The following is a 25,745-nucleotide window of genomic DNA, read 5'->3' as shown; positions in this document are numbered from 1 at the left end:
AATACATTACTGAATAACTTCACATGTTGTTGTTGTTGTCTTCAGTCCTGAGACTGGTTTGATGCAGCTGTCCATGCTACTCTATCCTGTGCAAGCTTCATCATCTCCCAGTACCTACTGCACCCTACATCCTTCTGAATCTGCTTGGTGTATTCATCTCTTGGTCTCCCTCTATGATTTTTACCCTCTACGCTGCCCTCCAATACTAAATTGGTGATCCCTTAATGCCTCAGAACATGTCCTACTAATCGAGCCCTTCTTCTACTCAAGTTGTGCCACAAACTTCTCTTCTCCCCAATCCTATTAAACACCTCCTCATTATTTATGTGATCTACCCATCTAATCTTCAGCATTCTTCTGTAGCACTACATTTCAAAAGCTTCTATTCTCATTCTTCTATTTTCTTCATAATTTGGTGATTTTATGGTGAAATACCTTTTTTTACAATTATTGTGATGTTTACTCCATTAAGTCAATAAATAAAAACAGGGGAACTGTTGATAAAGCAGACATATTGAAAGCAACATATGCCATTGACTAAAAACAGAAAATAGCGGCACAGAATATTCTGGCACCTCACTGATGTCAGTATTGTGAACAGTTAAAGTTACATTTTTCAGGTGTGCGGTAGCTACATGACTTATTGGATAGGTATCTTTCATCCCAATTGGGGAGAAGGGAGATAGGTAGTCCAAGAAACCATTCCAAGCCCGATGTCTCAAAGGCAGTGTATACTAATAAAGCAGAACACATTCCTGTAAAGAGAACTTCTAAGCATTGCGCCTACTGCAGCAGCAAGCAAAATCCCAAATGAACAAGACGTATGTGTTCCATGTGCAAATTTGGTTTATGCATGATGAAGGGGTAATAGTGCTTACAGCTGTATCATGAGTAGTGCTTTCACTTGTCAGAACTAAACATGAAGAACACAAAGGAATTTCTATATGCTTGAAATGAAGGATCATTATAAAATTATGTGTTATGGATTCTGCTTTTGTCATTGTATTCTCAGTTCTGTTAATATTGGAATAATACTCCTGTTTAACACATGGCTGGTATAATTAAAAATGTTCATTTCTGATAAATAAAAAGGTGGTAGTTTTACCAACAATGTAGGAAAAGACAGATTGCTGTTTACCATAAAGAACACATGTCAAGTTGCAGACAGGCACAATTATAAAACTCTCTCTCTCTCTCTCTCTCTCTCTCTCTCTCTCTCTCTCTCTCACTCACTCATTCACACACACACACACACACACACACACACACACACACACACACACACATACACACAAGCAAGCACACCTTATGCACACACAGCCACCAACTCCAGCATCTCAGGCTGGTGGCAGTTTTTATATTCAGGTCTTCTGAAGCTGGCATCGCTACAGTGGTTTATAAAAATATAATTTTCAACTCAATTTTAAACAAAATAATATGTGGCTCAAAGGGTTAATGCAAATACTGTAACTGTTCTTTGAAAGGGAAGTGGTTGATTTTCTTCCCCATCCTCCACCAATCGCAGTTTGAGCCCAGTCTCTAATGAAATCATCACTGACAAGGCATTAAACTCAAATCGACTTTGCATTAAACTGTAGAGTGATGTGTTTTCATATTTTCAGGATAAATGAGAAATTTGTACTGCCTATGTACTTTTCCTTTCTGCTACACAAACTAAACAAGGGCAGAACATATGAGAATGGTTAGTGCCATAGTGCAAGTTGCCATTATGTATGATCTTTATCACCTCTATTTGTTATACGGAAAAACTGATGGTATTCATTACAAACAAGGAATTCTGCAACTATATACTCTTCCATTCTAAAGAACACTTTACATCTACATGTCCCAGGAAGATAATACAAATGATGTCTCATGATGTTGACAAACAAGCTGACAGGATCTGCAAGACACTCTGAACTGTTGTCCACCAAACATGTTTAGGCTGTTTCAGGAAAGCAACTTTTTCTTAGGTGAGGAATCTGCAGTACAATTTGTATGGTTTGCAACAGCTATGACATGGTCTTCCTCTGAGGTACAACTTACTTCTCAACAGTTACATACATGTTTTTATTACTATATGTTGTTTTGATCGAAAGCATATTGTGTGGCACATAACTGGCCACACAATTCAGAGTTTGTGACAATTTGTGTACATTGTGCTAGTTTGATGGTACTGGGACATATGCTTCAAGATGAACACAGTTCTTTCTTTCCTTTTATATTGTATCTGGCCACAATAAATTGTTTAAAATATTGTGTGCTTCCATCTCCATTTGTTTGTCTGCTTCTCTACATCATACAGTCTATACCAAAGAATATCAGATATTAAGTGAGAATGTGAAAGCAGGAAACATCAAAGAAAAGGAAAGACTGCTATTTATCATTTTCTGCAACTAGAATAAGAAGATCAGGGTCAGTTTCAGTACAATGCCGAGGGGTGGGGGGTGGGGGAGAATGAGAATGGAAATTTTTAAGCAGAGGTTCATCTGTGGGGGGTGAAAGGCAATGTAAAGAAGGAAAGTGTTAAAATGACATACTACAGAAAATGAAATGACTCTAAAAGTACTAGGAATAAAGAGAAGTTCAGAAAACTGAGACAAGTAACTTTCCTTTCTTTCCTGTGTTTGTGCTCATTTTCATGACCTCTTCTGTGAAAGACAATGCAGATGCACTCATCTTCAGCCACATCTTGTTAGGACTGCACAATTATATATAAGGCACATCCAGAAAGTAAGTTTTCCTATTTTTTTTGTAAGAAAGACAACATGGTTACATGAAAAACTTGATTGGCGACAGATACAGCAATGTTTGAGCAATTTTTCCACATAGTCACCAAAAGAACTGAGACACATGTCATATTGTGGGACCAACTTTTGTATTCCTGTGTCACAGAGGTCTGCCGCACGTGTATGGAAACAACTTGTGACAGTCACCCTAAGCTCTTCATCATTGTCAGAACACTGGCTGGAGGACAGGAATTTATTGAGGTGCAAAAAAAGATGGAAATCACTGGGGGCAAGATCAGAAATGTATTCTGGATTATCAAACAGCTCCCAGTCAAACTTCTGCAAAACAGCTGCTGTGCATAGCGCCATATGGCAATGAGCATTTCCACGGAACAGCATAACACCTGCAGTAAGCATCCCATGCCTCTTGTTCTGAATGGTATGTCCCAGTTTCTGCATTGTTCCACAGTATGGCCAGCATTCACTGCTTCACCTCTGGGCAGAAAGTCAATGAGCAGATGCCCTTCCTGTCCCAGAATAACATGCACATCACTTTCTGGACTGACACAGTCTGCTTGAATTTCGTCTGGACTGGAGATCCAAAGCAACACCATTGTACTGACTGCTGCCTGGTTTCTGGGATAAAGAGAGAAATCCATGTCCCATTGCCTGTGACAACCATTCGAGGAACTCATCACCGTCATCATGATACCACTGCAGAAATGTCAGTGCTGCTCTAAAGCATTTTTTTGTGCTCAGATGTGAGGTTTTTGGAGACCCACCTGGCACACAATTTCTTGAACAGCAGATGCTTAGTGACAATTTCATGCAACAAGAATCATGATATCTGTGGAAAATGGCTGCTGACCACTATTATTGAGAAGAGATGGTTCTCCAGGAAGCACTGCCACACCAGCTCAACCAGATGATCATGGATGAGGGACAGTCGCTCACTGCGCTGTTTATCACGGACACTTCAACAACTTTAGGAAAAAGCCTAGACCAGTGACACATCATCTGTTTGCTCATGATGTTCTGCCTATAAATGTGATGATGACTTTTCAATGGGTGCTATGTTTTATGCATTAAGGAACCTTATCACTGATCAAAACTCGCAAGTGGTGGGAGAACAAATAAGAGACGCCATTCCAGGGCACTGCTGCCATGGTACTGGCTTCAAGAGGGACCTGTCTGGCTGGAATTTGATTGTCACATCATAGATCTGTTGTGCATGTGCAATTTTCTTGGATGCACCTCATATTTCCAGGGATTGCATATTACAATCTCAGATTTCATAAATCATATATGATCACCAGCTTTTATCAGTATGATCATCTCCACATCTATGTTCAAGTATTTTAAAGTGGAAGCACATGACAACATTCTGCTAAAATACCAGCATCAAGCAAGTACTTATAAAAACAGCAGACAGTGCTGTTGTATGCCAAAATATTTATTATATGCCAATACTATGGTGTACAACACTACTGTTTACTGCTTTTAGAAGTTGTTGCTTAATTTTCTGTTGTAATAGGGTTTTAAATGTATTTTCACACTAGCACACTTGAACACAGATCTGCAGATGATAGTTGCTGATGAAACCAGTAATTATATTTTATTTTTATTACCTAAGACTGGAATAAGGGATCCCTTCAACTTCATTGGATTGCTTTGGTTCTTTGATGTGACTGTGTCATATTCCTCAAAAATTTGCACATGTCATATTGAAAACTCCTAATGAGTTACACCTTTAAAGACACAGTTCAAGAATAGTAACTCTCTGATAGTGTTTTGCATTGCAGAAAGTGATTGTGTAAGTAAAAGAACCACATATCCTTGGGGTGACTTCATTGTCCAGCATACTGTTGTTTTCTGCAGTATTATACTACTGAACAATGCAGATTGACTTGTCTGTACTGATAGTTTGCTACAATTGTTGCCATTTAGTCACTGGAAAGTGGAATTGTATTCTTTATTGCAGAGATCTCCTTGTCAACATCTGTGAAAAGTGATTGTTTCATTTAATAGGTTTCTGAAAATTTGACCACAATAAAGGCTTAAGATGCTTGGACTTAACAAGATGTTCAGCATCAAAGCAAGGCAAGCACACCAGATATAAACAAGACAACTCATTCATACATTCACACAAAATTCTACACATCCCTTTATGAAGGAGAGCCTTCAGTCATATAGAATGAGTCAAGTTAAACATTAATAGGCAGACGCAGTCACTGCTGGCTACTTCTGTAAAGTAGACTAACAACAAATTATCACTAGAGTTTATCTATAAATAAATGATCCCCTGCTCAGGGAATGAGAACAGGGGGAGTAAATGCAGGAATCCTGCATCGCCACTCATGGCAGGGTACTAGTGAAGGTGGTTTGCCATTGCCTTCCTTCGATGTGTGATGAAGTGTCAAGTATATATCTACATCATGTGGGTGACTGTGATGACTGCTTGCACAGTGTAGTGTTGGGTTTGTGTTGTTATAGATAGAAGGAAGGGAGAGCATGGAACTCCTTGTCAGCACATAGCCTGCTCCTCTTGAAAAGCACCAAAGGGCTGGCGAGCTTAATGCCCCCATCCGACAAACTATTCACCACCAATGGGGCCTTATTTCATGAGACAGTGCAGAGAGGCTTGGAATTTAATCCAGGACATTGGCACAAAGACTGGTGATCAGGAACTTTACACCACCACCTTTTCTCCCCGTGTCAGTCAAATACTGGCAGTGAAAATTTGATCCACCACCAGGTGCTGAATTGGTTTATCCCCTAGTCAAGTGCCACTGCACAGGCATGCATTAGTGACCACAGCAGTGGAATTGGGTTAGTGATTATTTACTCAAACTTATACTTATGGTAATTACTTTATACATTGATGGTAGAAGAAAAACAGCTAATTTGAAAAATAAAGAAATAAGTAAATAAACAAAGACAGAAAAAAGAGGCCACTGCTCCTCCTGCTATATTACTCACTCACTGTTTTTACTTTTTACTTCAAACAGAGCATTAATCCAACTTCACACAGTCCTCAACTGACTATGTACTGGCAAATTCTGGATCTATCTAATACAAATACTGAAGTTAACCAGAATTTACATTCTAGAGTCCAAATATTCTGATAAATTGTAGAAGGGATTGCCAATGAGGCATTCATTTACTTTGTTTTTAAATATTTGGAGTTTTTCTATTTCCTGCCTCATGTCCACTGGCAATAAGTTACAAACTTTTGCACCAGAATATAAAACTACATTCTGAACTGTAGTTAGGAATGCATAGTCTATATGGAAGTTATTCCTATTGCTAGTATCAGATTGTGAATTGCTGAGTTCATACTAAATTCACTCATATTATAAGCCACAATGCCAATGGCCTTGCCACAGTGGTAATGCTGGTTTCTGTTAGATCACCAAAGTTAGGCACTGTCAGGCTGGGCTAGCACTTGGTTGGGTGACCATCTGGTCTGCCGAGCACTGTTGGCAAGTGGGGTGCACTCAGCCCTTGCGAGGCAAACTAAGGAGCTGCTTGATTGAGAAGTAGCATCTCTGTTCTTGGAAATTGACATATGGCCAGGAGAGCAGTGTGCTGACCACATGTCCCTCCATATCCACATCCAGTGATGTCTGTGGGCTGAGGATGACATTGCAGCTGGTTGGTGCCGTAGGGCCTTCATGACCTGTTAAGGAGGAGTTTAGTTTTTTATTAGCTAAAAATGTCATTAGGGAGTATATGTACTAGCAAGATATTGAGTTATCAACTTTATTTCCTGTACACTTCTGCAGCAGACATCCTTTTTGCCTTAGCTGCAGTACCACAAAAGATTGCACAAAAAGACAGAAATGTGTAGAAGTATGCAAGATATTCTAGCAGTCATTGTGTTGCTCATCACATAGATGATGAACTGAGTGGCAGACAAGCACATTGAATAAAGGCTGCTAAATATTATTTAGCTCTCAGTTCTTCATCAGATATTGACAAAAAATAATGTCTAGCAGTTGTTATTCAGTATGCTTGTCAGCCACTCAAAGCTGTCACGGTGTGGTGAGTAGCAATTCAGCCTTTTAATCTCAGTTTTTCCATTGTTTGAGCATAGTGAGACCGATTTCTGAGAGCAAAACAGGCAGAACTGAGCTTTTTGGTTAACTTATCCATGTGCTGGGGCCGCTTTAGTTTATTATCCATCTGGATGCTTTAAGGGATCCTGTCAATGGTACAGACTAGTATACAATCTGATCCCTTAAATTTAATATAGAATCTGATACAGAGGTCATGGAAATTACAATATTTGTAATTACTGTTAACATTTGATGTTTTACCAAGATGCAGATGTAACTGTACTAAATACTATGCCACCAGATGTTAAAAATTTTACTGTACACATAGAAAAACTGTTTTTGGAAAGTTCTAAAAGGTTTTTTTTAGTTTAAAAGTATTTCTGATATTTCTACAAAACTTTTGAAAGTATAAGTTTGTTAATGTTGAAGCAAAGAGTCAGGGATAATGTTAGCAGGGAAAACAAATGTGTAATTACAATGCAAATTAACTTTTTCTGTTATTGTTTACACCTTTTACTATAAAAATGTTTTGCTATCTAAATTCTGCTTTTATAAAACCTGTTACCACATTTTTTAGTAACAAATACTGTGTTCAAACTGCCAAAGATATTGATTATAATTTCAGCTATGTATTTATCTAAACAATACTGTGAAATATTTTGATTGTTAAATGTTATTTATACCATGATAGCAGGGCCTGCAAGTTAGTATCTCTGAAGTCTGATTTTAGTTTGGACTGAATTGGTAGTGTGTGTGGGTTCTTTCCAAAAATGTTTCATGCTTTTCTTTGTCTGGTAAAATTTGAAGCCATAAATGAAGAGTAGTTTAAATTGGTGTTTGGATTCAATAACATACCTAGACACCTCAGCAGAGTTGCATTTCCCACAGATGAGTACATTTTTAAAATTGTTTTTAGTTGTGCATTTACCATTCCAACATTTACCTCTCTGTGGTTGCAATGGCAGTTGCTCCAATAGAAATGGATGTAGTTTTTCAAAGTTCATTACTTGCAATGATTATGATGTTCATTATTTTTGCAGTTTTTGAATGGTAGATGTTACGTTGTCCAGGAACTTCATACATGGAGCCTCATCCAATAAATGCTACTTATCTCCATTTCTGTACACTGTTGTTACTACTACATTCTTTAGTCTTTCAGGAAGTATACCTGGACTCACGGAATGGCTACAAAGATAACTCAAGGGTGATGCTGCCAAGACAGCACAATATTTTGGTGCTCTGGCTGAGACAGCATCATAGCCAGAAGAGTTACTTCTTTTTAGTGACACAATTATTTTTGTGATCTCTCTAACAGGTGAGTTGAAAAAACTGATGGTGTGGAGGAATATTTATTACCTGTCTACGTAAGTTTATTCCATCTGGACTATATTTTGTCCTCATATTTTCAGCTACTGTTAGGAAGAATTCATTGAAAATAGTAACCAGTGATTTGAATTATTTATTGTATGTCTTGCTCTGTATCATTTGCCTTGTCAACGTTATTCATTTCCACTGAATAATGCTCTAAATTGTACTTGTTCTGTCCTTGGAATTTTGAATTTTTTTGTGCTAGTATACAGTTTCTACATTTTTGAAGAATTTTACAAAACTGCTTGCAGTCCATTTTCAGTTTTGATTATTGTCAGTCCATTTCATTAAATAAAGTTCTCTCTTCCTAGTGCAAGAGATTTTGATCGATAGTGTTAACCACCCTTTCTCTGCTTCCACTGCATGCCCCTGAACCTTTGTAAAGGAGAACTAGATTGATAATTCATAATGTTGGAATAATATTTTGAAGGAAAAAGTGAAATTTGTCACCTACTGTGTCCTTGTTGAACTTAAGTCCATTTTTCATACTGTAATTTCTCTCCGAGTAATGTAACTGAATCAGTATTTAGGCACAATGAAAAAGACTTCTAAAATATTTAAGCTTTTAGACAAAGTCCTCCTCCTGAAGTAGAATATGCATACATTCACATAAGAACAACTCACACATACAAGAGCCCAGCACCTGGAGAAATAGCCATGCATGTGTGTGTGTGTGTGTGTGTGTGTGTGTGTGTGTGTGTGTGTGTGAGTGTGTGTTCTATTTCAGAAGCTCATATACTTTAGCAGTCTTTGTTTTTCATTGCCTGTCTGTGACTCAATGCCTCCTCTATGTGGTGAGTAGCAATCTATCTTTTATATGTTGTTGTTATTCCATCCTGGACTTTCCACTTTTGAATGAGTATTTACAGTTATTTACAATGTTCATTTTCCTTTCTTAGTTAAATCTGTTTGATGAGTATGCTTAATTCTGCCATTTGGCCATCATGGTCAGATAGGTGTTAGTTCTTTCTGCATGCTATACGAGATTGGAACAATAGAGTATTGTGAAGGTGGTTCAATGAACCCTCTGCCAGGTACTTAAATGTGATCTGCAGAGATGTAGATAAACCATTTGTATGGGACTCACGTCTATTTCATTAAAGACTGCTGGATTTACAAATTATCAATTGCTGTTGCTCTACATTCTTCTACTCTTATTGATAACATTACTGTGGTGGTCAGACTGCAGCACGCAGTAGCACTAGATGTCCTCAGCCAGAACTATTGAAGATGAAATCTGCACTTAAATCACAACATACATTCACTTCCTAGTTCCTTCACTGGACTGGGACACTGCCTTACCTGCGGAATTCCAAAAGAGGCCGTGCCGCAGGTACACCAGACTCTGGCCAAGAGAGGAAATGGAACTGGGTGACTGTGCGTGTCTCCCCTGTCTTCAGGTTTTTGAGATAGAAACTGCGGACCAGGTAATCGTCACACCAAATATGTTCACTAACCAAATGAACCTGTAAAAGACATAACCAAACTTTTATTTTTTTATTTGTTTTCTGCAATCTTCACTCACTCTCTCTCTCTCTCTCTCTCTCTCTCTCTCACCCACTCCCTCAAGCACACACACACACACACACACACACACACACACACACACAAGGAATTTTTTATTCAGTATGTGAGTGGAGGCATTACATTGGTACAACAAATGAGCTTCTAAACAGTTCAATTACCCTTCAATTATAGCAGAGGTATTTGCAATCCAGCGCACCTACTATGATGAGAGGACTATGCCTGGCATCAGAGTAATATGAGTCAGCAAGCAGTAACTATCCCTGGACCATCTTGTGGCACCAAGTCCTCCTACCTGGCACCTGGAGGGGGGGGGGGGGGCAGAAGATCACAGCCAGAACAGTACAGCTGCTCATGGTGCCAGGCACCCTGGCACCATGCACTCTACTCACAGGGTGAGTTCCACCCCCACAGGCTGTCATCCCCTGTGATAATTCTAGCAGACTTCTACATCATTGGCACTTTCTATGAGCAGCAATGCTGTGCATAGCTGGTACATGGACCACTGAGTGGTCTTCTGGGTGGCAGCATTCCTGGGAACTGATTTTATAACTGGCCCTCTGGCCAACAGCTAACCACAGCAGGACACCACATGTCTTCCACACTGTGCACTGTAGAAAGCATGGCTGCTGTGTTGCAGTGCTGTGAATGTAGTAGCATGAATGTCAATAAAGTGTTTGACTTCCTGATATTGTTTTCATGAGAAACCAACAGCCTGCACTCTCCTCACTCCAAACCACTACTGTAATTTGTCAGTAGCTCTGAGAGAATCAAAGTAGTTAGGAACAACTAATCACAGCAATAACATTAGGAATAGGTCAGATGAACATAGTATTGGAAACTAAACAATGTATTTAGGCTGTGATGTAAATCAGCATCCTTGTGGACAAGACAAAAGCATACATACAACTCAATCAGATTGTTGTCAGCCATATAGTACAAACAAGGAAGTATAAGCCAGGGGGATTAAAAGACTAAGAGGACAATTCTTCCAGGAAGTTGTCATGTGGAGAAATCACCAAACATGGTTATGAAAAGCCCTGGTAGAACATAAATAATTTAAGAGGTATACGTAATAACTCACAGAATAGTTGAGACTTGCCTTTGCACAAATCCTTTCTTTGAGCTAGTGGTACTACACACAGACAGACAGACACACACACACACACACACACACACACACACACACACACACACAAACTGTACACCTACACTATGCTGACACTATGTAGTCACTTATGAACGACACTGGAGACAAAATAGGAGATAGAAAAGTGAAAGCAGGAATGCTTAACTATGTTTTCAAGTGATCTTTAACAAGAGAAGATCCAGGAATGCTACTGCTGTAATATCACACCACTGCAAAGATCACTGATATTAGTGTCAGTAAAGCACAGAAATAGCTGAAATTGCTAAAACTAATAGAGGTCCCAGGGTCTGATGAAATCTGTCAGATTCCACACAGAAATTGTGACTGATTTAGCCATTCTATGGACTACAATGTACTGTAAATTCCTCAAACAAAAACCTGTGTCAGTGAATACCAGAAATGGTCCACAAAACTACTGTCCAGTATCTTTGACATCCATCTATTGTAGAATCATTTCAGAAGAAATGACATCCTCCATGCCAACCAGCATGGATTCCAAAAACACAGCTTACTCTTTTCTCACATGATGTCCAACAAGCAATAGTTAATGGCAGGCTAGCAGATGCAATATTTCTTGACTTATGAAATACTTTTGACTGAGTAACATAAAAATGCTTATCAACAGACATACAGTTATATGGAGTTTTAAATAAAATTTGTGACTGAATAGAGCATTTAACAGTTGGGAAGATGCATCCTGTTATTTTGGATGGAGAGTCATCAACAAATGTACAAGTAACTTCAAGCATGTGCCTTGGATGTGTGCTGGGATCCTTGTATATAAATGACATGAAAGACAATATAATCTCACTTTTTTTCCACATGATGCACTTAACTAAAGTGAAGTACACTTTAAAAATAAACTGATCTTCATAAGATTTTAAAGCAGTGAAAGACTGGCAACTTGTTTCACAAGTTCGGAGTGTAAAATTCTGCACTTGAGAAATACAAAAATTTTGTATCCTTTGACTACAATATAAATGATTTGCAATTGGAATCAGTCAACTTGCACTAATATGTTGTAACAATTTGTGGGGATATGAAATAGTCCCAATCATAGTTAAAGCAGGTGGCAGATTTCAGTTCACTATTGGGATACTGCACACCGTCTACAAACCAGATGACGTACAAACCATTTATGCTACCCATCGTAGATCGTTGTTCAAGGGCATAGAATACTTACGAAGTAGGATTCTGAGGGACTTATGAAAGTATATGAAGAAAGACCACATTAATGGTCACATGCTTGTTTGACCCATGGGAAAGCATAACAGAAATGCTATGCCTTGAACTGGCAGAAGAGAGGTGTCAGCTATCCCATGAAAGCTAACTTATGTAGTTTCAAGAACTAGTATTAAGTGAGTGATCTAGGAACATATTACAGCCCCCCCCCCCCCCCCCCCCCCCCCAAGAGGGACTGCAAAGACAAGGTCAGACAAACTGTGTCACACATAGATTTATTTAAACTGCTATTTTTCCCTCCCTCTGTCTACAAAACTGACAGTGGGGAAATCCTCACATGTGTACTCCCTGCCACACACTTCGCAGTGGCTTGCAGAACATGGATGTAGACATTGGTGTACCATTTTATCCCACACACTATTATGTAGAAAAAATAAATTATTGTAATTTAGAGACTGAAGTATGGTTAACACAAATTATCTATTCCATTGTGGAATAAGTTAGAAAATGTGTTATGAGGTTTTGATTTCTGGGTTGTACATTTCAAATGTTGTTACAATCAGTTGTGTTCAATGAAATATCAGAGCCAAAGTGTAATGAAAGATGTTGAAATCAAAAAGGTACTTTACAGCAATTAGATTCTAGTAGAATTTTATTTTTCTATGAAAATGTACTTTAATGATAAAAGAACTTTCACAGATTTTTTTATGAACACAACATTAAAAATCTATTTCATTTCACTGTGTTTATAAGGGCAAACTGATATGAAATAAAGTCATTTTTTGAGCAAAGTGGGCATATCACAGGTATCCCATGAGGTTGCAGCTGAATGAAATCAATATTTTGCCGCTACAGATGGAGCAATAATTGACATCGAGGGCTAAACTCAAAAGATTGTGGTTGTGCAGTGGTAACCTATGTGCATGTGGCAATTTCTGGTATAAACTTAATAACATGCACCAGCTTTCTACAGTGTTGAAACTCAGCTGCATATCTGCCTGGATGTATGCTGAAATAACATAACAAGATGTTGATGTTACCTGGCTGTAATCCCAAATCCTTCTTGAATACTCTTATACTGTAAAAACTTGAAGAACCACAAAGCTCAAAGTAGCAGCAATGGTAAAACAGGAAACAAATGTGAGAACAGCAAGCCTTTGGCTTCATGTTTTTGACTGAAGTTTACAAAAAAAGCAAATAATACTGAGACTCTGTATAGCCTATCATTTGATGTGTAAAATTCTATTGGTGTTCACGGTATGACATTTACTGTAAAAACTTGGATTTTTCAGAACTCACATGTCCTCTTTAGTAGGAGTGAATACTTCATGTATGCCATTTATCTACTTCTGAGATTCGGATGTGTGTACATGAATATTAGTGGAGAATAATGATACCTCATAAATGTGATACAGCTCAGAGCCTTCCTCAGGCCAGTATCGATGGCACATGGCAGTGCCACCTTCAGTGAGTCGGGTGAGCATAACAAGCACAACAGCTCCTTGCTCCCATACAAGCTGCCAGAAGTCTGGAGCTGTGTGGGGAAGAGGCCCTTGTGCTGCAATGTAGGCCGGGTTTCGAGGATCGTGATCAGTCTGCAACAAGTGTAAAAAGTTACAACACTTTCTCTTTCACTTTCACTGTAAATCAAAAGAATCCATATGCTAATACCACTTCTGACAAAATTTTATGACTTGTGGCATTACATCAATAGAAGGCTTAATGAACAGACACATCATATTGGCTGTCCATATGAAAGTAAACTTCCAGATGCATACATCAATGAGACACAACATTGTCCATCTTTGAAATGAAATACAGCAGTGATTCTCGATGGTACAGATTTGAAAACTCTTTGATAGGTTTCTGCACTCTTTGGTAAGTTTCTGGAAATACATATAACCATATGTGGAACCAGGTCACGTAATTCCTGCAGATTACAGGGTTCTGGTTTGTGGGCCCAGAGTTGGCACCCTGGTAATACCACAGTCATATTTTATTATGATGAATCAGGAAAATTTGATGGTCAAGACATTAGCGTAAGTTCATCCTCATGCTCCTCAAACTAACTATAGCACAATTTTGGCCTTGTGATATGAACAGTTGTCTTAGTGGAAGATTCTATTAAAATCAGGAAAAAACTTCAAGCATGGTGGAATGCAAGTGGTCTGTAGTAATGTTTACATTACCTATGGCTCTCAGGGTGCCTTCAATTACTGCTACACAGTCCATGGAGCCCCAGGTGAACTTGCCTCATAATATAATACTGCCCTCAAAGGCCTGTATCCATGGCAATGTATGTATTTTGAGCAGGTGTTCAGTAGGATGACAATGCATCTGGACCCAGCCACCTAACTGGTTTAATGACAAACATGATTCATCTGACCAGAAGTCACATTTCCATTGATCCACGGTCCAATTCATTGATCTCATGCCCAATGTCATCATACCTGACATTGAAATCAACATGGACATGTGTAAAAATGCCTGCTGTGGAGCCCCATGTTCAACAATACGTGCTGACCGTGTTCCCCTGCCTGCAGCAGCATAACACTCTGTCATCAGATCTGCCACAGATCACCACCTATCCAGCTGTACAGATTAGGCAAGTCTCCAACTTCCATGTTCTGTAATGAGACATGGAGGGACAATACACTGTCACCTACTCATGGCTTCAGCGTCCTTTAACCACTTTCCACAGATTAATACTCGAGCAGCTTTGCCATCTCCAAGGTGCTCATTCCTAGCTCCCAGGCCATAACAATCTTCCATTTGTCAAAGTTGTTTATGTCAGTAGATATCCCCATCTGTTGTTTGTATTATTGCTAGAATGATTCCCCATAGGCCTCTGATCCATTTTTATGCGTTCCTTGCTGGGTCATGTACTTCAAACACAACAGCTGGCATTCAGTCTCTTAGTGGGCTGTGGTAACAATGTTTTGTCTCATTAATAAAGTAATTATTAGTATTCTTGTAGCATTGCCCACAACTGCTCGCAGGTTACCATCTGTTAATCACATTAAGCATCAACTAAGTTTTGTAACAGGAAAATAAAACTTCGCTAAAATTCCATTTCATACTCACAATTGTAGAAGCATTTATGTAGTCTGAGCCAGAAATGTTAGCAAGTTCATTCAGGACCACTCTTGAATGGTCGTATGGCAGAAATTCAGGATAGCGATTCTTTCCAATATTTTCAGGCTGCAATACAATGACAAAACAGACACTAAGAAGTCAGTAAATATTTAATAGTCAACATTTCAAACGACATATTAGCAGATACTTTTAGTTATTATACTATTAAATATATATTTATGAGTAGTGACCATCATATTTCTTTGCTTTTAAAATATACTTTTTTTTCTGATAGTAGATGATTATGTCACTGTAAATATTAGTATAGATCTTTTTCTCATAGTTACCAATTTACTGAATACTGTCACTGTTTTGCGAGACTGAATTTTATGAGAAAGTCAAATGTTCAAGTTACCTTAATTACAGCTGTAATATATTTATTGTTAATAATATTTATTTGTCCAAATGTAGTGCAATATTCCCACCATGATCAAAAAGTAAAGAGAAATCTGAATGATTTTTTAAAAATTTAATTGTCTTGATGGCGCAGCTTTTTGAATAGAATTGCTGGTTTCGGCTATGACATAGCCATCTTCAGATTCTCTCATCCTGCTGCACTCCGACAAGTCATAACATGTAAAAATACCATGAGCTGAGTTTTGATTCACGTTATTTTTGCATGTTATGAGTTTAAGCAGTGCACCAGAATGAGAGAATCTGCAGATGGCCATTGCATAGCCAAAACTGGTAATCCTCTCGAAAAAGCATGGAAATTAAATAAACATTATGTACATCATGATCGCTCTCCAAATGGTAATTTTATGCCATATTCTCTTCAAATCTGCATGAGTTTTACTGAAATCAACCTATTAGCAGTACTCTGCAACATTATTAAAATTAGGCTACTATATATTTAGGTGGGGAACATTGAAGAGTTCAGAAAATGGGTGAAATTAACTTTCTAACATAGAATCAAGTAACCTGATAATACAAACAGCTTTATTTTTCTGAAACTAGTAGGTTATGTTAAGAGATTAATAACACTGATTAGTTAACATTTATTAACAATATCCTCAAGTATCAGCTAAATTATGAATAATATTAGATTCTCAGCATTCTTCAAAGAATAATTAATATTAACATACTTTTCATTGTATCATACCTTTTGTGCTATGGTGGTGGCACAAGGCTCGGCTTCATATGCACACAAAGCAATCCATTCTCGCTGTAGACGATCAGCATTACGAAGATGGTCCTCCATGTATGCCTATTTTATAGTAACATAAAAAATTTTAAGTGATGGAATATGAAAAAATCCAAAATTGATCTTTTATTTGGCTCAGAATAGGTGATTAAACAAATTTCTTGAAACTGAGAACAGCAACAGAAACTTAAATAAAAAATGATGGGAGCATTAAGAAAGAATTCAGTAAAACACTAAGCCCATCATAAATAGAAGGAATATCATAAAGTGCTTTGTATATGGAGAAAAGTGAGAGATACATTAAAATTCCTAATCAAAAAGTTGAAGAAAAGGTTAGAGAAACACAAAGAAAGGATACAATATTGGAGACAATGAGGAAGGTAAAGCTTTTTTGCCATGTAGCCAGTTCCATAAGGCAAATGTGGTACAAAACTAAAATTTAGATGGAACAAGTTAGAAGAAGCAGTAGTAGTACAGAACTGATGAAATAAACACAAAATTTTTACCAGCACAAAGATAGGCAGAATGAGGAGTGTGGAGATACGGATATATGGCAGTGAGAGGCGGCATAACAAAAGTTACACAGATATATACCAAAAAGGTCCAGGTAAGTAAATTTCATCAGGTATTGGAACCCTAAAACACATGTCAGAATATGGTCTCACTTTGGAGGTCTAGCAAAGGAATATAAAATCTCTGACATGATGAAACATGTCATTTATTTGGAATGGTTGAAAGGCATGGCACATTAAGCAGAGAGAAAGAAATTGGTTGTATTGCCTGTGTTTACAAGCAGCAAATATTGAAAACAACTTTCCAAGCAACAGTGGGCTGGGGTATGGGAAATCCTATAAACAATGGGTAAAATTTGTAACTTAGCTCTTGGAAGTATGCACTGCAGAATGTCTAAAAACAAAGATGCTGTAACTTACCAAACGAAAGTGTTGGTATGTTGATAGAGACAATAAAAAACACACACACAAATTTCAAGGTTTCTCAACCCAAGGTTGCTTCATCAGGAAAGAAGGAAGGAGAGGGAAAGACGAAAGGATGTGGGTTTTAAGGGAGAGGGTAAGGAGTCATTCCAATCCCGGGAGCGGAAAGACTTCCCTTAGGGGGAAAAAAGAACAGGTATACACTCACACACACATACACACACACACACACACACACACACACACACACACACACACACACACACACACACATATATATATCCATCCGCACATATACAGACACAGGCAGACATATGTAAATGCAAAGAGGTTGGGCAGAGATGTCAGTCGAGGTGGAAGTACAGTGGCAAAGATGTTGTTGAATGACAAGTGAGGTACGAGTGGCAGCAACCTGCGCAAATTTCAAGTTGCCACCGCTCGTACCTCACCTGTCATTCAACAACATCTTTGCCACTGTACTTCTGCCTTGACTGACATCTCTGCCCAACCTCTTTGCATTTACATATGTCTGCCTGTGTTTGTATATGTGCAGATGGATATGTGTGTGTGTGTGTGTGTGTGTGTGTGTGTGTGTGTGTGTGTGTGTGTGTGTATACCTGTTCTTTTTTCCCCGTAAGGTAAGTCTTTCCGCTCCCGGGATTGGAATGACTCCTTACCCTCTCCCTTAAAATCCACATCCTTTTGTCTTTCCCTCTCCTTCCCTCTTTCCTGATGAAGCAACCTTGGGTTGAGAAAGCTTGAAATTTGTGTGTGTGTTTTTTATTGTCTCTATCAACATACCAACACTTTCGTTTGGTAAGTTACAGCATATTTGTTTTTATATATAGAAAAGAGACACAGCCAAAGAAATTTCATTAGTGATATAATCTCAGAGCAGTAACTTCATATTCAGAACAGAAACCGAAAGGCTTCTCCATTCCATTACAAAAAAGCTTGTGAGATGAACAGTACATACTACATTAAGTGGTTTCAGGAATGATGTATTGTAAATCTCTTGCACAGATATATTGTTGTACCTGATGATAATCCATGTCACACAGTTCAAGAAAATTAGTGTAGTCAAAGCAGTGCTGGACTCCTGCATATTTGGCCACCACATGCGTGGATATGCTTTGTGGATCAGGTACAGCCCCTGCCTCAGCTCGGGAGGTTGTCAACAGAAGAGTCGCTGAGCTGTTTACCACAAAGCCTTCTGCAGCTGTCACAGCTTCTGAGGACACATGACAGTTTGATACATGGTGTGCAGATCACGATAAACAGCACTGCAGCCGCAGGCTACCTGTGTCCACACAGTCACATGTCCATTGACACTGCACCTGTTTTCCTCCACTGATGGGTATTTAGGTTGCGGCTCAGCCCCTCAATGGCCAATTCAGCTTCAAGCTCCAGGCTGACTGCCAGTCACCCTTGAGCCTAAGCTTTGGACTAAAACACCTGCCACTGCTGCAACCCATTAGACAGTGCCACGTCAATGCCATCCAGGATTGCAGCCGCTGTAGATCCATCAGCCAATTCGGCATGCCCTGCTTCGACTTCATCTGGATCATATCTGATGGGTTCCTGTCAGCAACACCAAATGCCCCCCTTCCTTAGACCTGTTCCTCGATTGCCCATGAGATCATGGCCTCATGAGACCTTGTTGCTATGCCTCCACAGCACCTCCCTGCTCATCCCCACTACCAACAGTCATGAACTTCATCAAAGTGGGCACTCACTATGCATGAACTCGGCAGGACATTTTGGTAGTACTTATGTGTGGACCTTCATCCTCTAAATCTGTCTTCATGGTCAATAAACAAACAGTTACTATTTCAATGTGTGTATATCATCCACTATCTTGGTAGACCATTTGGTCAAGGATACTACAATGGGAAATGTGGATATTGCTTTTGTGTTATAGTGCTCTGCTCTTGTCGTCCAGATGCAGTACTTCAACTGGCGACAAGGATAATGATTTCATGATTGTGTGACACTTATATTTTGTGAGGTTTCTCAGTACAGTGCCTGCTCAAGATTCGTCCATTCTAGCTGCTCCTCACAGTTTGCTGTCTGGATTGCCAACTTTTGGTCTCATTTGGCGCCCTGCTGCCTCGCCCCTACCTCGCCAAGATCAATGCTGCCACACAATGTCGCATTCCACCCAGACAAAGCTCCCCTCCCTAAGGGTGCCACTGCCTGGACAGGACAAGGATGATCAGGTTGTTTGTTCATGTGTGTTTGTTCATTTTTGCTGGAACATGGTTTTATTCTTTTCCAAATGTTCAATTTTGCTTATGTTTTCATTCATCTCTATGGGACAATGTGTCTGTGCTATTGTGTTGTTCTACTCCCTTTACAGTGTGAGTTTATCCAACCATGTACTGGACCAAGGCTGTTTATGTCTTACTACAGTGAGAGTGTGTCCACCCACATACCAGACATGGACTGTTCAGTTCTTGGATTCAGTACTGGTATTCAGTTATTTGGTTGCCTTGATTCTGGCAGTTGTTGCTTTGTAATTTGTGTTCACATTTCTCAGAAGATGCAAGTTCTTGGTAGTGCGCTCTCTTCTGTGTAGTTCAGGCATATCATTCATGTGTTGTTCCAATGTAGATTCTGTTACTGGTTGTTGCTGGTCTGCAAATGCTTCATGTCTCTTTGTTCATCCTGGTTCTAGTTCACTAGGAGTGTCTTCTCCATCACATAACCTACTGTTGCCTCCAACCCTACAATTCAGAGGTCGGGCAATTTATTGCTGTCTCCAGCCCTTCCATTCAGTAATTGGGGGATTCAGGAGCTGCTGCAGAGCATCATTTGGTTCACTCAGCTTCTCCAGTACTTTTTTCTGCAGCATTCAGACAGGGCTTCCAAGAGTTTTGTGCGTGGCAAGCTGAGTCTCCTGCCGTCAAACCTGTTGCCACACTGTGGGGGCACTCCATTCTCATTTACTGAATTCTATGCCAGATATCCCATTGGTATCAGCAAATCCCTTGCAAGTGACGCCATCAAACTCTGACTCACTCATCATCAGCTCTTCATCATCAGTTCGGTCTTCGGTGGCCCTGTCGTGACCTGCCCGCCCAGTCCACTCCCTCACCAACCCTGTTGTGGTTGGCCCTCCAGTCATCACCAGCCTTTTCACACCAGGCCCTTGTGGTGCCATCCTGGGCTATCACCCTCATTGCCAATATTGTTGCAGCCACCCCCACAGCTGACCATATTGCCTCCTCTGTGGTCATTGCCAGATCCTTTCACTGATGGCCATCTCAAAGCTCTTCCCAACAGTTATTCCTGCTGCCTCCACCTCCTTTGTGGTCATTCCTGAACCCTACCAGTTATTCCCACTGGTGCTACCAATACCATTGTGTGCTCTTCTGGGGATGCACCTTCTTGGACATCTAGCTGCTAGTCCTACCATCACCCTGTGTTCCTCACTGCTTGTGGTGCCTAGTTGCCGTTCCACTATAGGAAACAGCATGCTTCTTTTTCCAGGGTTAATTTCTTTGTTCACTGGCTGATTGTCCTTTTGTTTTATTCCAGTCTGCTCTGGTGGCCACCATCTGCCTTAAGGTGGCAGGAGTGCAGTATATGCATGGCTCGCCCCTTGCACATTCAGCCACACACTTGGGGCTCTAGCTTGGGAAATTGCTTGTCAATGGAAAAGTTTCTGAGCTGTTTACCAATAAGTCTCCTGTAGCTGAAACAGCATCTGGAAGTTGAAGCCATGCCAATATGTGAAGTGCAGGTCACAGTAAAAAGCACTGTAGTCACAGGCACCTATTTACATCCTTGAGGTCATGAGTTCCCATGACACTACACCCGTTCTCCTCCACTGACAATTACTTAGCTTGACGTTCAGCCCCTTGATGGTCCTTTCAGCTCTGTGCTCCAAAGTGACAGTCAACTGCCCTTGTGCTTATGCTTTGGACCAAAATGCCAAGCATTGATGCTACCCATCAGACAGTGCCATCTCAATGCCTTCTCCAGGATCACAGACTCTGAATGCCTGTCAGCTACTCTGGAAGGTCCTGCTTTTTTTTCACCTGGAACACAGCTGCTGGAGTCCTGGCAGCTGCTTCACTGGACTTAGTTGCTACACCTCCACGCACCTGACTGCTTACCGCCACTATCGATGATAGTAAACTTCATCATAGTGAGCAATAACTATACATCATCTCAGAAGGACAATTCTGCAACACTCATATGTGGACCCTCATCCTCTAAAGCTCAACTCTGATAGTTCATGGCCAATAAACAAACAGTTGTTATTTCACAGTGTGCATTTCAATCACTACCATGGTTCACCACTTGGCCAAGGATACTATGATGAGCTTCCCAACCAAGTTTCCTGACAAGAAAATACAATATCTTCACTGAGAAAAATATTGCCTCAGTGGCAATAGACATAAGAATTGTTAGAAATGGTATGGTAAAAAATAAAAAAAAAAATAAAAAAAAAACTAAGCTTGAGAACATCATGGACAGATTTTAGACAAAAATGTGATTTCTGTTGTCTGATTACTTCCCTGCCACTATGACCTGTGATTAATTGAAGTGATATAGAATGTAACCAAACAAAACATTTAAGAAAGAAAATCTATATTTTTTTTTATTGAAGACACTGAAGGAACTAACACGAAGTTGCAAAAAAGAAGTCACTGTAAAAACTGATCAAAAGCATGTGGATACATTAAAATGTTTAAAACCAATATTGACACTATTGTGCTTTAATATATTGGAATTTTAAAATGTATCTAACTTATTGGAAATATGCTTTATTAATATGGCAAAAGAATCTAATCATACAGCTGATGATTAACAAGAGAATTTACAGCTATGTATGGAACTTATTAAGAACCCTTTTTAATTAGTCATAAATTTGTATTTATCATTTGCAAACACACAATACTTGTATTAGACTAATATTTATCCAGGCTCAATAATGATCTGCAATGGAACATACCTACAGTTCCCCTTGCCTCAGTATTGGCGTGATAATAGGGCAACAAACATTCTAACCACAAGTTATGTAATACATTTATAGTTACAGAAATACATTTTGAAATTGTGATACAAAACCATGTGTAATTTGTCTAATTAAAAAAAAAATTATCGTGCTGGATTTTGGAAGCTGTAATCTTACTTTGCATCTTGTACTCATGTGATGACACTTGTTGTAAGAGATAGACTATTCAATTAATTATATTTGCTTTCACCTAACTAACTAGGAGTAACACACACATTGCCATAAAGAGCCCAACAGTAAGTATCACAATATTTCTTCGGCCGACTGGTTTATATTTTGAATCTTCTGAATTACCTGCTTAAAATCATGAAATTTGGAATGGACTACAAAATCTTCAGAAAATTTGTTGATCAGTCATATTTTATTTGAGGTAAACTGACTGATGCTTCTTTCCATAGAGATTGTTTGAGAGCCTGTTAAGTAACTTTTCAACATTTCTTAATTGTTAGTAAGAGTGAGGTATAACTAGAAAGCCATAGAGGCAGTTAGATAAAGAGAAAGATAGGTCTTCCATTTATTCGGCAATTCTACTGAGATTGCCAAATCCCCAGCTTCACAAGATGATTTATAAGGTGAAGATCTATGTTTATTCATTTGTCAGGTCTCAGTGGCTAACCTGGAGGAACATTATCTAAAATTGTCAGGTACCCAGGTTGAAATCCTGGTTCAGCACTTACTTCTAATCTTCAAATTTTCCCTTGTGTGAGTGCTATTGAAATTTTTTTACAATTTTTTGTCTGAAAATTATAGAAAGGTTTTCTATTATTAACAACTGAAGAAAGTTTCACTTACCAATACCATGTGTCCTGTTGATATGTCCATATTAGTTAGTGCAGGTTCTTCACTCCTGGAAATGTAAGAAAAATAAATGAATGAATGCAAGTGATACCAACAGGAAAGATAATTCTGTTGTTAACAGTACTCCCACTGACAGTGTGTGCAAGTTTTGTCTTTTAACTATAAATTTGACTATTTGATGACTTATAGTTTTGCATGTTATGTTTACAACAAAAGCCACAGAACATAAAATGACAATTCTATGGACATGTACATAAGTGAAATGTTTTCCTTGTTTTGGATTCAATAATCCATACCCCACACATGATAACATACTTAAGAGATGTAAATAGAACTCTCTATCCAGGGAAATTTGTCATAAAACTCCATATTACTCAACAGATATGAAATGCAGCAGTTAGTTAAGTAAACATAGCAATGGAGTGAGAACTTCTTTGTTTTAACTGAGGTGTTTCAATGCCATTATGACATTAATCTATGCTATGCTTCTCTACATCAACACATTACTAGGAACCTTGCTAACAGGAGTGATGCCCTAGTACGGGTTGGGGAGCAAATCTACACCAACATTTATACAAAAAGCACGGTGATGAATATGTTATAATACTTCTTTTGTGTTATGCTCCTACTTGATATGCATCATATAGACAATATAAGGAGAATGGGTGGCTGTTGCTGAAGTGGAAATACTGCTAGTGATTTGAAGATTTGTTGTCAACAGAGGTTTTCAAGGAGTAATTAGTGAGGTGAAGATCAGTTCCCATGAATGTCGCTCGCTGAGCTGAGTACAGTTTGGTGAAACAAATGGTAGAAAAGGTGTTCAGGTTCAAGAGGAATGAATCTTGTGTGCCCTCAGCATGGCTCCAGATAATAAATATCTCATCAGTGAAGGTGAATTAGATGAGAAGTTTAAGTTTGTGAGTGGATAAAAATGATTCCACAAGAGACCTGTGAACAGACTGGCATAGGATGGACCCATTTGGGTAACCCTGGCAGTATGTTGTAGGTGATGCCCTTAAGGGGAAGTAATTGTGGATTGCAGTTGGTCATGTATACCATGAAGGAAGTTGTGGGATTGAGCTGAGCCAAGCAATATAAAAGATAATGTTCAAAGGTGGCAACTTAATGGGCATTAGGAACTTAATGTGGAGAGAGGTGGAAAGGACATCAGATGGTGTAAAAACGTGAATCGTGGAGAACCAGTGAAGGAACTGGTTAGCGTAGGATAAACTCCAGACAATAGGTTGAAAGTGTTGGACTGCAAAAGCAGAGATCACTTCAGTGGAGATGCAGTAGCTAAATATGATGAGGCATCCTGTGTGGCTGAGTGTATGTATCTTGGGAAGCATGTAGAAACTGGATGTCTGGGGAAGATTAGAGTAAGAAGAGAGACAGTTGAAGAGATGCTTTGGGAGGGCCTAGGGACTTGAGAAGGGATAGAAGGTCACACTAGATTCTAGAACGAGGTCACTGTGCCAGGAATAATAGGTGACTGTGTTAGAAAGCTGACAGGGGCCTCTGCCTGTATATATGTGAAGTTTACAATGTGTAACAACATATCAATGTAAATGCATCCAAAGACATATCACTGTTTCCTATCAGATTCTCTCTTCCTCACACATGTATTTTCTTGATTTTATCTACATTTTGGGTAGGCTTCTATTAACTACAATTCATGAAAAGGTTTTTACATAACTTTAGTTTTATTTATTACTTTATAGTGACAATCAACTAATTAACCTATAGGATTATCTGGACAGCATAGCATACTAGACACTCTACCATTGTAGGTAATGTTCCTTGAGCTTCTATTGATCTGTGAACTGACGAAGTCCCTAAAAAAAAGCAGAGAATTTTTCTTAAAATATGTGTATGATGATTCTTTATTTTATACTCATAATATTCTGTAAAAGGTTTATTTTTTTTAATTATCTCTCTCTCTTTCCAAAACATCACAATCTTTCTTCCTTACTTTTACTACAGATTCTACAGCATTTTTCTGTTTTGTTCCCCAAGATGTCTCCTATTCTTCTTCTCTATCAGTGGTTCTTGTTCTTTGTGCTGGAAGTCATTCCACTGTAAAGATGTGACCAGTGGTGGCCTGTGAATATACAGTCTGACTGTTCACAGATTTTTAGATTCAGATAAATACAAGAGTGTGAAATTAATAGCATCTGCTGTATAACAGTTAAGCTTATCAACATATTTTCACAACTACAGCCACTGCCAAAAATAATATGCATAATTTGTCTCAAAAAATAAAGAATTGTTTCTGTGGAATTTTGTTGTTTTGTACATAATTAAGTGCAGTTGAGGGCAAGAATGAATTAATGTTTGTGGTTTTGCTACACTCTGATTCACACTTTTGTATATGCGGTTGTTCCATGCTTTTTTATTTTTTTGGACAAATGTACAAGATCCATAACACATGTATTATTTAACGAATTAACTTCTGGTCTGAAAGCCAGACATTCTTATGTTGCACTCACACAAGAACTTAATGCTTATTATACACTTCTTCATTAAATATTCCCTTGTAGTCATGCTTATTAAATTTTGTCACTTTCTCAGTCAACGGATTTGGTCTGCGATGTCCTAGTTCATTTGTGGCTAACTCTTTCTGGTAATTTTCTTTTCTGTTGGCATTTAAAACAGCTTTGATGAAGTTCATGTTGATACTACACATGGAAACCAAT

At 38.8% G+C, this 25,745-nt stretch overlaps 1 protein-coding gene across 2 annotated transcripts in view; it reads right to left on the bottom strand.

Annotated features, from left to right (window-relative positions):
• Positions 1-25,745, bottom strand: part of LOC126354820 (receptor-type tyrosine-protein phosphatase N2) — a 394,642-nt gene that overhangs the window by 8,057 nt on the left and 360,840 nt on the right. For both annotated transcript variants that reach the window (XM_050004761.1, XM_050004762.1), the window contains 5 exons: positions 23,044-23,098; positions 16,249-16,353; positions 15,096-15,212; positions 13,409-13,606; positions 9,458-9,621 (listed from right to left, as the gene is read on the bottom strand). In XM_050004761.1, coding sequence (XP_049860718.1) covers positions 9,458-9,621; positions 13,409-13,606; positions 15,096-15,212; positions 16,249-16,353; positions 23,044-23,098 — 639 coding nt within the window. The remainder of the gene's footprint in view (positions 1-9,457; positions 9,622-13,408; positions 13,607-15,095; positions 15,213-16,248; positions 16,354-23,043; positions 23,099-25,745) is intronic.

This window comes from Schistocerca gregaria, chromosome 3 (assembly GCF_023897955.1).
Source record: "Schistocerca gregaria isolate iqSchGreg1 chromosome 3, iqSchGreg1.2, whole genome shotgun sequence".
In the NCBI taxonomy this organism is placed as follows: Eukaryota; Metazoa; Arthropoda; class Insecta; order Orthoptera; family Acrididae; genus Schistocerca; species Schistocerca gregaria.
This window is presented reverse-complemented; position numbering and strand designations above follow the sequence as displayed.